General features: G+C 44.7%; 2 protein-coding genes across 2 annotated transcripts in view; both read left to right on the top strand.

Annotated features, from left to right (window-relative positions):
• The window catches only part of plekhg2 (pleckstrin homology domain containing, family G (with RhoGef domain) member 2), an 18,982-nt gene extending 17,447 nt beyond the window's left edge, over positions 1-1,535 (top strand). The window contains 1 exon segment of the mRNA XM_062419944.1: positions 1,471-1,535. Within this exon segment, the coding sequence (XP_062275928.1) occupies positions 1,471-1,535 (65 nt within the window).
• Positions 1,536-3,704: 2,169 nt separating this feature from the next.
• Positions 3,705-17,500, top strand: part of LOC133979960 (mucin-5AC-like) — a 17,286-nt gene continuing 3,490 nt past the window's right edge. The window contains exons 1-7 of the mRNA XM_062418509.1: positions 3,705-3,737; positions 4,715-4,858; positions 5,786-5,917; positions 7,056-9,012; positions 9,920-10,406; positions 11,326-12,015; positions 15,630-17,500. The exon at positions 15,630-17,500 is cut by the window's right edge and continues 3,490 nt beyond it. Coding sequence (XP_062274493.1) covers positions 4,823-4,858; positions 5,786-5,917; positions 7,056-9,012; positions 9,920-10,406; positions 11,326-12,015; positions 15,630-17,500 — 5,173 coding nt within the window. The 5' untranslated portion in view covers positions 3,705-3,737; positions 4,715-4,822. The remainder of the gene's footprint in view (positions 3,738-4,714; positions 4,859-5,785; positions 5,918-7,055; positions 9,013-9,919; positions 10,407-11,325; positions 12,016-15,629) is intronic.

Raw genomic sequence — 17,500 nt, forward strand, 5'->3', positions numbered from 1 at the left:
AGAGACAGTCAGGTAGACAGAAAGACACTTAGAGACAGTCAGGTAGACAGAAAGACTCTTAGAGACAGTCAGATAGACAGAAAGACACTTAGAGACAGTCAGGTAGACAGAAAGACACTTAGAGACAGTCAGGTAGACAGAAAGACTCTTAGAGACAGTCGGGTAGACCGAAAGACACTTAGAGACAGTCGGGTAGACCGAAAGACACTTAGAGTCAGTCAGGTAGACAGAAAGACACTTAGAGACAGTCGGGTAGATCGAAAGACACTTAGAGTCAGTCAGGTAGACAGAAAGACTCTTAGAGACAGTCAGGTAGACAGAAAGACACTTAGAGACAGTCGGGTAGACCGAAAGACACTTAGAGTCAGTCAGGTAGACAGAAAGACTCTTAGAGACAGTCAGGTAGACAGAAAGACTCTTAGAGACAGTCAGGTAGACAGAAAGACTCTTAGAGACAGTCAGGTAGACAGAAAGACTCTTAGAGACAGTCAGATAGACAGAAAGACACTTAGAGACAGTCAGGTAGACAGAAAGACACTTAGAGACAGTCAGGTAGACAGAAAGACTCTTAGAGACAGTCAGGTAGACAGAAAGACTCTTAGAGACAGTCAGGTAGACAGAAAGACACTTAGAGACAGTCAGGTAGACAGAAAGACACTGAGAGACAGTCAGGTAGACAGAAAGACGCTTAGAGACAGTCAGGTAGACAGAAAGACGCTTAGAGACAGTCAGGTAGACAGAAAGACACTGAGAGACAGTCAGGTAGACAGAAAGACGCTTAGAGACAGTCAGGTAGACAACTAGACTCTTAGAGACAGTCAGGTAGACAGAAAGACACTGAGAGACAGTCAGGTAGACAGAAAGACGCTTAGAGACAGTCAGGTAGACAGAAAGACGCTTAGAGACAGTCAGGTAGACAGAAAGACACTTAGAGACAGTCAGGTAGACAGAAAGACTCTTAGAGACAGTCAGATAGACAGAAAGACACTTAGAGTCAGTCAGATAGACAGAAAGACACTTAGAGACAGTCAGATAGACAGAAAGACACTTAGAGACAGTCAGGTAGACAGAAAGACTCTTAGAGACAGTCAGGTAGACAGAACGACACTTAGAGACAGTCAGGTAGACAGAAAGACTCTTAGAGACAGTCGGGTAGACAGAAAGACACTTAGAGACAGTCAGGTAGACAGAAAGACTCTTAGAGACAGTCAGGTAGACAGAAAGACACTTAGAGACAGTCAGGTAGACAGAAAGACTCTTAGAGACAGTCAGGTAGACAGAAAGACTCTTAGAGACAGTCAGGTAGACAGAAAGACACTTAGAGACAGTCAGGTAGACAGAAAGACTCTTAGAGACAGTCAGGTAGACAGAAAGACACTTAGAGACAGTCAGGTAGACATAAAGACACGTTTTGTCTAATATAATATAAAGTCAGATTACATGAAGTGTGTGTGTGTGTTTGTGTTGCAGCTCCGGCTAAAGACATCGAAGCAGTGTTTCATCCCAACGGTGAGAAAGAAGAGTTTATAATATAATATAATCTGTTCTGTTCATATTAATTAATTAATTCAATATTTACATTTAATTAGCTGATGTTAATATTTAAAGTTAGATTTCTTTCTTTCTGTCTCTGGACTGGTTGATTTATTGACGTGTGGCTGCAGGCTTTAGGTTTGGAGAAGTGTTAAAAATAACAAAAATGTGGAATCAATACAATCCACAATGTGTTTTGGTCAAATTTACATAATGGTTGTTTTTAGGAAATGTCCTGCTCAATATTTACAAGATGCTTCCAAATTTAAATGTAGAAATACTACAACAATTTTAAATGTCATTATTAGTATAAGTCCACTTAAATACACCGCAGGTATTTAATATGTATCATTCTTTTGTGGTTACACCATTTGACATTTTCAGCAGCATTCAGTCTTACTTTTGGTTTTAAAAAAATGGTGCAAATGTCATTTCAAATGATATAAAACCAACAAAAATACTGATAAAACTATATTATAAACCATTGCCAACCCTTATTTATCACTGACTCATAAGCAAATGCTTCATTCAGCTGAAACCTTTTCACTCAGAAACGTATTATACACGCCAGTGAGTGGGCGTCGGTCCTCAAGTGTCAGGTCCCCCGCTTCTCTTCCCTCTTTGAACGGGAGGTTTGAGGTTTTTGGAGTTTCAGACTCCAGCTGTATACAGACTTAACCTGCAGCGCTGAGTCCAGAACGCCGCCTCACGGGTGATCCTGCCGACAACGCCAACTGTTCTGGCTGTATTTTATATTAAGGAGCACAAACTCATTCGTTGTCTGTCTGAGAGTTTATTCGGTCGCCTGCAGACGGACTCCTTGCTGTCTCAAGAGTGAGATGGCATGAGTGAGCCCAGAGCAGAGGAAATAGTCCGATTATATACAATACATTATCTTGTAAAAGGATGATCTTGTTCTGTACCAGTACTAGTAGTCAGTAGATTTTAACAGCAGACTTTGACACACACACACACCTAATCATATGACATAGTTACTCATTTGTATCAGAGAAGTTGAATAATAACAATTCCCATTACAATACTTACTTTATTTAATTAGTTTTCCTTTTGGTTTGTCACTGTTTCTAAGGGAGGATAAAAACAAACAAGGACATATGTCATTATTTATTTTGTGTATTTGAGTTTAATGACCAAACTAGACTAAACTAGTACATGAATCATATTAACCTTTGTGTCGTCCTCCCGGGTCAAATTGACCCCTTCTTTCCTCCCTTCCTTCCCTCCTTCCTTCCTTCCCTCCTCCCTTCCTTCCCTCCTCCCTTCCTTCTTTCCTTTCCTCCCTTCCTTCCTCCCTCCTTTCCTTCCTTCCCTCATTCCTTCTTTCCTCTATCCCTTCCTTCCCTCCTTCCTTCCTTCTCTCCTCCCTTCCTTCCCTCCTCCCTTCCTTCCCTCCTCCCTTCCTTCTTTCCTTCCTTCCTTCTTCCTCCCTTCCCCCCTTCCTTCCTTCTCTCCTCCCTTCCTTCCTTCCCTCCTCCCTTCCTTCTTTCCTTTCCTCCCTTCCTTCCTCCCTCCTTTCCTTCCTTCCCTCCTTCCTTCCTTCCTTCTTTCCTTCCTCCCTCCTTTCCTTCCTTCTTCCTTCCTCCCTTCCTTCCGTCCTCCTTCCTTCCTTACTTCCTCCCTCCCTCCTTTCCTTCCTTCTTCCACCCTTCACTTCCTTCTTTCCTTCCTTATTCCTCCCTTCACTTCCTTCCTTCTTCCTCCCTTCCTTCCTTCTTCCTCCCTTCCTCCCTTCCTTGACTCGAGGACAACAGGAGGGTTAAAATGCAACTTACTAATAAATAACATATATATAAATCACAACTAGTGGCACTAAACATAAATAACATCTGTCCTGAAAATAAGCAACTTCCCTCACATCTGTATTCTGAGGAGTTGATGGTAATATGCCTCTTTATATGTTGACATTACCGCTGGAGATCAGATCTGATAGTGTGAACAGTGAGCCGCCCTGCTTGTGTCTGGCCTGCAGCCCGGCTCCTTCAAAAACAGCAGAACCAGAGCCGCTGAAGTGTTAGACACATGAGAACAGGCATCATCACACAGGAATCTAACTTGTTGTATAGTGTTGGATGCCAACTTGTTAAGTACCTGGCAACCGATAGTAACATCATGAAAACATCTCTCTTTCTGTCCCTGCTTCTCTTCTGTTCTGCATCCTCCTGGGAATCCCTCCAGCTCTGAAGGTAAGAGTCATTCTCTCTCTTATTGATGTGTGTTTACTTTATGTGTCTTTAGTTGTGTCACATGACAGACGGGGTTAAGTAGGAGCCATGTAGTTCCACTGTTGGTTTCTAAATCACTGAATTGTTTAACCCTCCTGTTGTCCTCGAGTCAAGGAAGGAAGGGAGGGAGGATGGAAAGGAGGGAGGAAGGAAGGAGGGAAGGAAGGAAGGAAGGAAAGGAGGGAGGGAGGGAGGGAGGAAGGAAAGAAAGAAAGAAAGAAGGAAGGAAGGAAGGAAAGGAGGGAGGAAGGAAGGAAGGAAGGAAGGAAGGAGGGAAGGAAAGGAGGGAGGGAGGAAGGAAGGAAGGAAGGAAGGCGGAATGGAAGGAAGGAAGGATGGAAGGAACGAAGGAAAGGAGGAAGGGAGGAAGGAAGGAAGGAAAGGAAAGGAGGGAGGGAGGAAGGAAGGAAGGAAGGAAGGAAGGAAGGAAGGAAGGAAGGAAGGAAAGAAGGAAGGAAGGTAGGAGAGAGGGAGGGAGGATAGAAGGACAGAGGAAAGAAGGAAGTGAGGAAAGAGAGAGGAAGGAAAGAAAGAGAGAAGGAGGGAGGGAGGAAGGACAGACGGAAGGAAAGGAAGGGAGGGAGGAAGGAAGGGAGGAAGGAAGGGAGGAAGGAAGGAAAGTAGGAGGGAGGGAGGGAGGGAGGGAGGAAAGAAAGACAGAGGAAAAAAGGAAGGGGGATGGATGAAGGAAAGAAGGAAGGGAGGAAAGAGAGAGGAAGGAAAGAGAGAGCGAAGGAGGGAGGGAAGAAGGACAGACGGGAGGAAAGGAAGGAAGGAAGGAAGGAGGGAAGAAAAGAAGGAACAGTCAAAACAGACAGGGTCAATTTGACCCGGGAGGACGACACAAAGGTTAACATTGGGTTTGTGAAGCGTCCTCTCGGGTCTTCTGTCCTGATGCATCTCACCCATCTCATGCTGACTGTGTTGTGTGTTTGCAGCAGGCGGACAGCGAGGGGGAGCTGTGCCAGGCGGACAGTCTGGGAGGCAGCAGCAGCACACTCGCATCCTCCGTCATCGAGGTGGAGGCCGAGCGGACCGAACCGAGGATGACATCACAGCTGCAACCCAACCGGGAGGAAGAGGTACTGTGACAGGGCTGAGATCAGATTAAATAAGATTATATAAATATGTTATAATTCCTCATTTATCAATTGTAATCTAACGTTAACATCATGTGTAATCTAATCTAATATAATCTAGTCTAACATTGTCAGGTCAATCAGTTTAGTTAAGATCAGACCAGAGATTAAAATTTACTAGACATGATGCAACATTAGATTAAGATAGATTAGATTGCACAAAATTATTTTAAATTTCATTAGATTACATTAGACTTAATCTAACATCATGTCTGCCTGATATAATCTCACATCACATCATGTTCAATTTATCTAATGTAATCTAATGTCAGGTCATCGAGTTATATGATATTATATTATATTATATTATATTATATTATATTATATTATATCATATTATATTATATTATATCATATTATATTATATTATATTATATTATATTATATTATATTATATTATATTATATTATATTATATTATATTATATTGTATTGTATTATATTATATTATATTATATCATATTATATTATATTATATTATATTATATTATATCATATTATATTATATTATGTGATATTATATTATATTATATTATATTATATTATATTATATTATATTATATTATATTATATTAGAGTTGGCTATATTATATTATATTATATTATATTATATTATATTATATTATATTATATTATATTATATTATATTATACTATATGATATCATATTATATTATATTATATTATATTATATTACATTAGAGTAGTTTATACATTACAGTGGATTATATCGACCCACTTGGATATCAGCATTGAATAAAGTTGGTGTACAAAGCTGCACTTGACCAAATAAGTGAATCTGTGAAAATGAACCAACAGTTATTCTATCGTATTAAAATCTATTATTTTCTCTTTTCCCCTGTTCTCATGAGGAGGAAGAGGAAGAGGAGGAGTTGACCTCGTTCGGCTGTCCTCCAACCCTTTCTATCACAGAGGAGATCCTGGAGTTCATCAACCAGAGCAGAGCCAGAGAGGGACTCACCTCCATTCACACCGACATCACGGTTAGAATACACTCCGCTGACTCCGGTCTACTCCAAAAGGACTCAGTTTACCACCTGATACACATAAGAAACGCATAAATCAGCTATAACCCTCCTGTTGTCCTCGAGTCAAGGAAGGAAGGGAGGAAGGAAGGAAGGAAGGGAGGGAGGAAGAAGGATAGGAGGGTGGGAGGGAGGGAGGAAGGAAGGGAGGAAAGGAAAGAAGGAAGGGAGGCAGGAAAGGAAGGAAGGAAGGACGGAGGAAATAAGGAAGGACGGAAGGTAGGAGGGAGGGAGGGAGGAAGGGAGGGAGGGAGGGAAAAAGGAAAAGAGGAAGGGAGGAAGGAAGGAAAGAAGGTAGGGGGGAGGAAGGAATGGAGGAAAGGTAAGAAGGAAGGGAGGTAGGAGGGAGGGAGGGAGGAAGGGAGGGAGGGAGGGAGAAAGGAAAAGAGGAAGGGAGGAAGGAAGGAAAGAAGGTAGGGGGAGGAAGGAAGGGAGGAAAGGTAAGAAGGAAGGGAGGTAGGAAAGGAAGGAAGGAAGGACGGAGGAAATAAGGAAGGAAGTTTGGAGGGAGGGAGGGAGGGAGGGAGGGAGGGAGGGAGGGAGGGAGGGAGGGAGGGAGAAAGGAAAAGAGGAAGGGAGGGAGGAAGGAAAGAAGGTAGGGGGGAGCAAAGAAAGAGAGAAGGAGGGAGGGAGGAAAGAAGGTAGGGAGGAAGGGAAGGAAGGAAAGAAGGAGGGAGGAAGGAAGGAAGGAAGGAAGGAAGGAAGGAAGGAAGGAAGGAAGGAGGGAGGGAGGAAAGAAGGACAGAAGGAAGGGAGGAAGGAAAGGAAGGAAGGAGGGAAGGACAGAAGGAAGATAGGAAGGGAGGAAAGAAGGAACAGTCAAAACAGACAGGTTCAATTTGAAAATCTGCCTTTGACATGTTGATGTGTCTTGTTTGTGAATGCCTGTAGGTGGCACTAGTGTGAAGGTTATGTGAATTCACAGCAGTAGATCACAGCAGTCGTTTGAATAACAGTCATATTTCTCATATTCTGCATCTCTTCGTCCTAATCCCTGAATTATGTCACACATTTATCGACCTCAAGATGCATCTTTATAGATATATGAAGCATTAAGTAAAATAATCATCGTTCATTATTCTTTTTTTTTTTTTAGGAGCAGCTCCTGGATCAGTCCAAAGAGACCCAGCCTCCATCTAGCCAGACCAACTTCACCTGCCCGTTGCCCCCCGTCATCTGTCCATCCAGCCCAGAACAACAAAGTCCCACAATGCAACAGGAGCAGGATGAAGCAGAGGCCGAGGTCGTCAGCACCTTCAAAAGCCAGACCGGCGGCACCGAGGAGGAACCCGAAAATGAGCCAACCGCAGACGAAGTGCAAGAAATTCCAGATGCAACAAGTCAAGTGGAAAAGGGAGTGGAGGCAGATGTAGAGACACAAGAAGAAGAAGAAGAAGAAGAGGTGGAAAGACAGAAAGTGTGGAAAGCAAAGGATGAAGGAGAAGGAGAGACAACCCTCCCCCTCCCCACTCCAACATCTCTCTCTTCCCCTATTCCTACATCAGACCTTCAGTCCTCCGTCTCAGCAGAGGAAGAGAGGAGGGAGGCGAGTTGTCCCTTACCCAGTGAGGACCAGGCCACCACTTCCTTCCCAAATCCAGATCACCGTCATCCTCCCATCCAGAGCCGCCAGCAGCCCAAAAGAGGCTCCCACCTTACCAAGCGTGACAAGAAGATCATCGAAAAAATCAGGAGTTACTACAAGGCGGCAGCTGAGGCCGAAGAGGAGGAGGAGGAGGAGGGGGAAGTAGATGCAGAGGAAGACGGACAGGAAGGAGTTGGGTCAAGAAGGAGAAACAGTTTCTCACAGATCCCCTCGGGTTTGGTGAAGGACTCTGTGTCACGCTTTGATGTGGGTGGACACCAGGAGGAGGCAGAGGGTGAGAAACACAAGACCGAAACAATCGATGGAGACGTTGATCAAGAGGTAGATTCCCCCACTGGTCCCGTCTCTCCCCAACCTCCACTCTCAGTAGATGGAGAGAATAACGGACCGGCTGATAAACCAATCAGCTCCCTGGATTTTGAAGCAGAGGGGGAAAGTGGCCTGGACAAGTTGCCAACCTTTTCTACAACACAGGACAATCCAAACCAAGTGGATCTGAATCTGCAGTCGAACCCAATCAAGCCCGTTGCAGAAGAGACGGAGATTCAGGACCAAGAACCATCGGAGGAAGGAGTGGAGGATGAGAAAGAGGTGAAAACAAGTGTTGTGGCTACTGCGGAGAAAGTTGGAAATTCACTGCAAGGAGATGGACCATCTATCGCCAAACAGAGCAAGTGCAGAGATGAAACAACAAATAATCCTTTAGAGCAAGCTGTTACAAACGGGCCTAACCAAGGAGCCCCAGCAGAACCAAGTCCAAGCCACAAAGAACCATCGTCACCTCTGCAGAATTCAGAGCAATGTGACAAAACTGAGACCAAGACTCAGTCCAACTTGACGAGAACCAAACAAAAAGACGTCCTTAAGACCAGCGGGAACCTCGATGATCTTCCCACTCAGATAAAAGTGGGCCGATGGTCTCGCCACTCCAGGATTGTCACTGCCAACCGGGCTTTGTTTGAGGGCAGGGGATCAGATGTAGCGGGCATTGGGTTCTTTGAGGCCAGCCCTGTGGTGGACCCGGCGCTGATGGAGAACTCAGAGCGTATTCTGAGCAAGGTCCAAACATTGGCCCGGATGTACAGTGCCAAAGCCAGTACCATGAAGGTCCCATTGCATCAGAAACGGATCCAATCCTGGAGCTCAACAAGACCGTCTGGACTTTCAGCTCAAATCCCGACTAAAAGCCAGACACAGGTTGAATCTCAGACCCAAATAAAACACCGGCAGCAAACACAAATAGAGGCCAACAGACAGCAGAAATATGAACTCCAAAGTCATACATCTGATATCAAGACAGAGACCAAGTCTAGAACCCAAACTCACTCCGAGACCAAAGTTCAGAGCCACACAAGGCAGCAGTTACAGACCCAAACCAAGACTTACAGCCAGTATCAGTCCCAAATGATGTACCAGGAGGAACACAGGATTCAGGAAGAGAGGACAGGTAGGTTGGCCTTTATAAAACCTTTTCTAAGATGCATTGCCTTGTGGTTTCCTGGACATTAATGGTGCTTTTCCACTACACAGTTCGAACACGGCTCACCTCACCTTGGTTTTTTTTACGTCTCCATCAGGGATAGTACCTGGTACCTGGTACTTTTTTAGTATCTGCTCTGTAGAGGTTCCAAGCAAGCCGAGCCGATACTAAATGTGACGTCAACAGACTGCCGGCCACTGATTGGTCAGAGAGTCACTGGAAGAGTCATGAGCCGTCCCACACAAGAATCAAACCCGCCATTTTTAAATACCGGCAGCAGCGTTACCATAGTTACAACCATACGGCTCAATTTTCTTGCTTTGTGTGTGACAGAAAGCCTCATACAGCAGCAAGTACACCATCGCCTCCACTCAAGATTCAAGATTCAAGACAACTTTATTAATCCCTTGGAGGGCAATTCATTTGACAGCTCGCACCACAACATACTCGTACACATAAATAACAAGATAGAAAACACAGAAGTAAGAAAAAGAGTTGACAGCTGTGTGCAAAAGTGCAAAAATCAATGTGCAAAGTCAGCAGGTCCTATAGTCCAATGAATAGTTCATTGATGTCCTCCATTGTTTATGTGTTTTGTGTCGCGTATAAAACAAAGTCACGGCAGTTTCGCAGAGCCGTGCTATGACGACCCCGCCCACGTTGAGTAGGTACTTTTTTGTAATGGAAAAGGTCTGTTCTATAACCGTGTCAAGTCGAGTCGAGCCGAGTAGTGCTAGAACTGTATTGTGGAAAAGCGCCATTAGTATGACCAAAACCAAAGACAGACCCACATTGCTGCTACATGGTGCACAACTTCAAATGGTATGGGTCAATGTCTTTATAATCCATTACTGAGGGGTTTGTTCTCTTCTAGATTTCCAGGAGACAGCGACGGTCCCCTGTGAACCTCTGCTGTTTGGTCATGTGCTTGTCAAAGAGCAGTTGACCCCGGCTTGTCAACACCAGACGAATGGATTCACCCTCTCCAGGCCGAGGGACTTCATCTCTGCCTTAAGCATAGAAAAAGACTCCAGTGTGGACTGTGGGTCAGATGACAACTCCCAGACCTTCACCAAGCCTGAGGAAAATGTGTCCACTTCACCCAGAGATCGGTCATCCGATCCCGCCCAGGATAAGAGCTGTAAAGCTGTGTGCATCTCCTCCGACACATTTGTGGCTTCTACAGCATCCAGACATCAGCTCAGTGCACAACCTGAAGATCAGAGCTCCACTTTGGGCTGCTCAGCCAGCGACAGCCCCTTGATGTCTACCATGACTTTGGATCGCAGTGTCACAGAGTTTAGTGACAACTGTGAAATCCTGAATCTTGCAGATACTAAAGAGACAGAAAAAATAGAGAGGTGAGTGAATATTTTTAGAAATACATGGGTCTGAAGTAGGGCTGCGCAATTAATCGAAAAATAATCGAAACCGACATTTAGAAACTCTAATCGACTTAATCTTGCTCATGTCAATTAATCGTGGTGTTCACTGTTGCCATGATATTAAAGGTTGCATATCTTTAACCCTCCTGTTGTCCTCGAGTCAAGGAAGGAAGGGAAGGAGGAAGGAAGGAAGGAAGGAGGAAGGAAAGGAGGGAGGAAGGAAGGAAGGAGGAAGGAAAGGAGGGAGGAAGGAAGGAACGAAGGAAGAAGGAAGGAAAGAAGGAGGGAGGAAGGAAGGAAGAAGGGAGGAAAGAAGGGATGGATGAAGGAGGGAAGGAAGGAAGGAAGGAAAGGAGGGAGGATGGAGGGAGGAAGGAAGGAAGAAGTAAGGAAAGGAGGAAGGGATGAAGGAGGGAAGGAAGGAAGGAAGGAAGGAAGGAATGCAACTTAGTGTAGATTTTGAAAACACAGTTATATAGGACAAATATAAAGGTTTAAAAGGAAGTATGCTTGGTATTGATAATGAACTTGTTGACGCCTCTCTCAGGCAATAGCACACAGCAGTAGTAGTAGTTATCCCACTTCCCACTTTCACCCATTTTTTCACCCTCAAGTACATACAATATTTCAACAGGTCCTTCAACCTGTCATGTTACCAGTAAACACTGATTAGGCAACTCTCCAGCTTATCTGTTACTGCAAAAATGTAAGCAAAGTAGGATTTGGCAGGTTTCCCATTCTCAGTTTGTATGAAGCCAGAATCTAGTTGACAGATTAACAGCTGTTTAAAACCCTTTCATATAAACATTACATAAAGTTATCGTCTATTTATTTATTTTTATGTTAATTGCAAATCATAACAACATCTTCTGGTTCTCCTCTTGTTCGTCTGCAGGTCGGAGATAAGTGCTGGACTCAACTCTGTAAACATCAAGTCAAATGTCTCCGCTCACAGCATACCACCATGCAACATGTCCAAAGATGGAGATGAGCAGAACAAATACAAGCACGATATGCCAGCTGCCCAGTATATACAAGAGAAAAACTCTACACAACAAAATGAAAGTGAGAGTGTTCATGCAGGACCTGAATACTTAGTTTGCACAGGACTCGGGGGTGGAGAGGGAACCCCACGAGAAGTAGTGCTGATGGTGGCATCTACACAGAACCTGGTGCCAAACCCTGGACGGACAGGAGAGGAGCTCCAGAGAGAAGGAGACCTCACCTCCCTGAGCACCTCTGGAGGGAAAGATGATCCCCAAAGCGAGAGGAAGATGTTAAATGACACAAAGTATGATTCGAATGATTCTTCTTCAAAAACCAGGATGTTTGTACAAGGTTCAACAGTGGTGTTCTCAGACGAGCCGCCTCACTACGGATCCTTTCAGGGTTCTAGTCATACAGTCACAGAATTAAGAGAAGGGGCGACACCACGTCCATTGGTTCAAAGCCCTCCGTTGGTGCAGTCAATGGATTGTCTACCAACATTCACCAACCAGAGGCCACCAGACCTAACCGCTACCATGGGCAAACGGGCTCTGTCTAACACCTGGAACACCAATAACACCACTTCATATGAATGCAGGTACGTCCGAAGTACAGTAAATAGAATAAAATAGAATAGATCCTTTATTGTCATTGTCACCAGTACAAAAAAATAAATAAAAATAAATTAAAAAAATAAAATAAAATACAAGATAATCAATAAATACTATATATAAAAACAGCCCAAGTAAACCCACATAAAGTTACATTTTTTCATTGCACATCTCTATTTCACAGTCAATTGTAAACAGTATTAATTAATAATTAATTAGCAGCATTGAGTGTAGTAATCGCTGGCTGTTGGCTGTCATGCATTGAGAATTTGTATATCAGGGTCCTTCCCAAATGGTGTCCAGGTGTTCTGTGGGATTTTTGGGATAATCATACATTATTATAACAATTTAACAGTTTAATTTACCATATCAGCACGTTTTCAAATCTATACTCCCCAAAAATGCCTGTTAAAACCTGTTTTTGCCATTCGCTCAGCTGCCAGATGGCGGAGATTATTAGGATGTGACACATCAACGGAGCTGATTGACAGCCAGCGTTAAGGAGGATAACAACATTAAAAGAGAAATCAGTGAGCAGGAATATGAATGGCTACAACTGATCACATTATAACTTGAAACCCAGAGCTTTACTCCCTTTAAAGCTTTAAACAAAGATAGTACACCTGTGTGAACTAGTGTTTCATTTACCGCAGTAAATAGAGATATTTGGTGAAGAATTACAGGTAACGGAGAGCAAAACTATTATATTACTATATTTGGATAGTCCAAAGTTAACAGCCACTATGAGAATGCTGACCAAAGTTAGCATAACCCTAAAACCCGACTCTGACCAAACATTAACCTCAACTCAGATGGTTGAGCAAATCTCAGTAGACCAAGAACACGGACACAATGAGACTTCGGTCAAGTCCACTCTTACAATTTATTTAACATAAAAAATGTTCACAGATTTACAAAATGCTTCAAGCATCAATGTCCCTGTAATAAAATACACAATTTGAAAAGTATCAGGAAGCCAACTGCAACATATCACTCAAAGAACATTAGCAAGTCACCATGGCTTGTTATTGATGGATGTGCCACCAACCACATCGCTGTGCATCGCTCGCTAGTTCAAATTGTTTTATAAACTGTTTATATGTAAGAAAGAACGGCATGTAGGAAACACAAACAACTGCACAGAAAGCTGAGAGCATCTGTTCTTTCTATTATATTTGGCCCCTTAAAAGGAGACGCCAACTTAAACTTTTGAGTTCTGTTGTGTCCCAGCAAAACATTAAAAATTTGGTACTTGTGTTTTATTTCCTTTCAAACAAACCCTGTTAGAGTTTAGTTTGGCCTCGTAGTTACTAAAGTTCACTGATGAGGCTTTTCCAGGCGGTAACTACAAGGCCAAACTAAAGTGCAAATTCAAGAAATCATAAAGGCGTTTAAAGTTATAAATAAATACACAACAACTACATGAGTTTACAACAGTTATAACATTATACAGAATTTGAAAGCAGAGGAAGAGGATGAGAGGGTTAGGTTGAGTTGAGATTTATAAATACATGACTTTATAGAAAAATATCACATGATTCAATACATTACTCAAAAATTCAGTGTTATGTAATCAACAGTTTAAATACCTACATTGTACAATTCTTATGCATTTATTGTGTATCTTATGGTTACACGATAAAAATACAGATACAGATTTGGTCCTATCGGAGTATGTTACCTAATCTAATCTTCACTATTTTTAACAATCAAAACATACTGCCATTAGTTCAGCTTCAATAAAACATACTAAACAAACAAAATTCTATTTAATGACTAAAAAAAAGTCAATTCTTCAGTTATCGAAACAATAAATCCAAGACTTAGTAAATCTAAAGGTTAAAACAGCACAACAAAATAACTGCAGATACGTCTACTGACCACTAGGGGGCAGTATGATCATGTCATAATTTAAGCCATTTATCAATTAATGAATGACTAAAACATATAAACACATTTCAGAGTTAGACTACAATATTGTGTACCAGCTTCAGATCAACAATATAATGAATTCAAATTCAGGAATGGACTTCCTAATTTATGGCAGAAACTCAGAGGGGGTCGGTGTGAGTCACATAGAGCAGCGTCAACAGTTCCCATGCCATGTTTCATGTTTCACTTTTGAAGTGTCACATAACTATTAGAATTTGTCCAGATGACTGTCAGATGTTACCACATCAAAATAAAAATACAGAGCTCATGAGTTCAATCCCTGTCTGGTACGAACATGCAACATGCTCACCCTAAAGCTCTCTGGGTGCAGGTACAGGGCATCGAGGTGCACAAAGCCTAATTATCTCGGTCATAGCCGCCTTAACCCTCCTGTTGTCCTCGAGTTAAGGGAGGAAGGAAGGGAGGAAGGAGGAAGGAAAGGAGGGAGGGCGGGAAGAAGGAAAGGAGGGAGGGAGGGAGGGAGGGGGAAGGAAGAAGGAAGGAGGGAAGGGAGGAAAGGGAGGAATGAAGAAGGAAGGGAGGGAGGGAGGGAGGGAGGGAGGGAGGGAGGGAGAAAGGAAAAGAGGAAGGAAGGAAAGAAAGAGGAAAGAAGGAAGGAAGGAGGGAGGGAGGGAGAAAGGAAAAGAGGAAGGAAGGAAAGAAGGACAGAGGAAAGAAGGAAGGGAGGAAAGGGAAGGAAGGAAGGAGGAAAGAAGGAAGGAAGGAAGGTAGGAGGGAGGGAGAAAGGGAGAGAGGATAAGAGGAAGGAAGGAAAGAAGGACAGAGGAAAGGGAGAGGAAGGAAAGAAAGAGAGAAGAAGGGAGGGAGGGAGGGAGGAAGGACAGATGGAAGGAAGGAAGGAAGGAAAGAAGGAACAGTCAAAACAGACGGGGTCAATTTGACCCGGGAGGACGACACAAAGGTTAAACAGCAGTCCTCACTGAACAGCATCTCTCATACGAGCATGCAGCCATCTTTATCCACTGAGCCAAACCAGTCAGTATGATGTATGATGCCCATTAAAAAGGGACAGCTGGCATGGCGGGACCACACACATTATACAGTAACGCTATTGTGTTAGATGTCACGCCTTCTTAATACAACAGCATTTTAAAATCACACAAGGGGCCAATGTTATGCTTCTTTACGGCACTATTGTGGGATCTCTGTTTACTTCACCTCTGCTCTACTTACCCATCCTCAACAAAATGACTCCACACCCTCTGTGGTAAAGCGCTCTTCTTCTCATGCACTAGAAATGAGAAATATGCACATATGCAGTGACTCACATTCCCTTCTTGTTGTTGAATCATGCTTTTGCTGAAAGACACTGCCAAAGAGAAATGTTTGCATAATTTTCAACTCGTGTAGTTTAATGGGAGCCAGGGCAGATGTTTCTAATTCATTCATCCACTAAAGATAAAACATGGGTGTAAATTGAGGTCAGAATTATAAAAAGTATCATGCAGGTGGTGTTTATAAAAGGGGGAGAGGGGAAAATATCACCTGAAGCAATGTAGTTAAGTTTAAGTTAGGTCATGCCCGAGCTTGATGTAAATGAATCAACCACCAACACAAAACCCAAAACACCACATCTGTAGCTTGTTAGACGTTGGCAGAACATGAATAGCTACCCTCATAAACCGCTCTAAACTGTTTCCTTTGTCAGTTCCAGGGAACCAGACCAGCAGGATTCAGGATTTCCCACCATCCCGCTCATCGCCAGCCCGTCCTCAGGCAGCCGCTCTTCATCCCGACCCTCCATGGACACATCCGGCCTGCTGGAGAGACCTACCCAGGATGCAGACCCCATCGCAGCCCCCTCAGCCTTCAGACCCAGCCTCAAACACAGCTCCCCTTCTCCCATAAGAGCTTTCTCCACCTCACCCACCCTCCCTCCTTCCTCCTCCTCCTCCTCCTCTGTTCGAGCATCTCCTTGCTCCTCACCATTCAGGGTCGTCCCAGCACCTTCTCCCACCCCTTCATCCACTGAAGGCTTCCCAAGAGCTCTTCCCTGCTTCTCTCCTCCGCCCCCTTCTTCTGGCAGGGGCTCCTCCATGAGAGCTCCTCCTGCCTCCTCTCCTACTCCATCATCCATGAGAGCAGGTCCTTCTTCCTCCCCTACACCATCCTCCTCCCTCCGCTCTCCTCCATGCTCCTCGCCCACTGCGTCCTCCTCGGCGTTCAGCAGGTCTTTGGCAGCGTCCTGTATCAGTCAGTCCATCAGTCAGAGTATAGCGAAGAAGAACGCAGCGCGGCATCAAGCACAACCTTCGAACATGGCAAACCAAAGCCCGTCCTCCACTCCTTCTTTACCATCCTCTCATCTACGACGTCGCTCCCCTTCGCCTAAACTTGCTCCCAGTCAGCATGGCTCCAGCACACCTGCGTACGCCCAGTTAGGGTGCACTGTAGATGGGTACCAACATCCAAGGTGTCCACCATCCTATTTCCGATCCCCTTCTCCATCGCCCGTGCAGTCGGCACCTCCCTCGCTTTCCCAACGCCCTCCTTCCCCATCTATGAGGCTTCCTCATGCTTCTTCCACTTCCCCTTGCGCCTCATTCCTTCACCCCAAAACTGACTCATCACAAAACCCCAACAGCAACAACAACAACAACAACAACAACAACAACACTGCAGCGATCAGAAATGCAGCTAACATCACTGTCTGCAGCATCAATGGTGCTGTCAGTAACGGGGGTTGGTCAGTCAGTCAACAGAGGGCGCCACTCGCTAATGGTAGCACTAACGCCACTGTAGAGCAACAGACCCATGATCCTCTCTGGTCCGGGTCACACAACCGCGTGGCTCGACCTTTTTCCGCATCCGAACCGAGCTCAAGAGTTCAGTCTCCATCTCCCTCCCCGACCCCCGCCTCATTTACTCGCCTCTGCTCACCACCTCCCCAACATAACTACTCCTCTCCCATGGCAAACAAACCTCCCCACCCCAGGAGCACACGAGTGGGAGGCGTCAGCTCCCATAATCCGCTCGGTCTCACTTTGGAGCTTCCCAGGGCGTCTTCAGCAAGTTCCTCGTGTTTGAGCCCTCGGATCCTCTCCCCGCCTCCTATCGGCGTGTCAGTGAATGTTTGGACAAATAACGTTGCAGCACCTCAACCTAGAAACCCCAGACTCACCTCCTCCTCTCCTTCTCGCTCCTTTTCTTCCTCCCTGGGCTCACCAACACTGGAGAATGCCACTTTCCCCATGTCCTCTACTTCTTATGCCCCTTTGCATAGTTCCAGATCCTCCTCCCCGTCTGCATCCTGGCTTCCTGTGTCCCAAACAACGTCCCAAACCCTCCGTAGGTCTTTCTCCTCCAACCTTGCAGACAGACCCCCTAGCCCAGCCCGGAGCAACCCTAGTGGACTGCGCCGCTCCTGGGCAGAGAGCAGCCGTAGGTCCCTCGGTTTTAGTGGTAGTGCTCGAGGGTCCTTTGACCAGCAGGAGTCCGGTCTGACCAGTCCGAGGAGTGGATGGTCCTCGTATGGCAGCTCACCGTCCTGCCTCAGCCCCCGAGCTGGACTCCAATCTC

Source organism: Scomber scombrus, chromosome 5 (assembly GCF_963691925.1).
Source record: "Scomber scombrus chromosome 5, fScoSco1.1, whole genome shotgun sequence".
In the NCBI taxonomy this organism is placed as follows: Eukaryota; Metazoa; Chordata; class Actinopteri; order Scombriformes; family Scombridae; genus Scomber; species Scomber scombrus.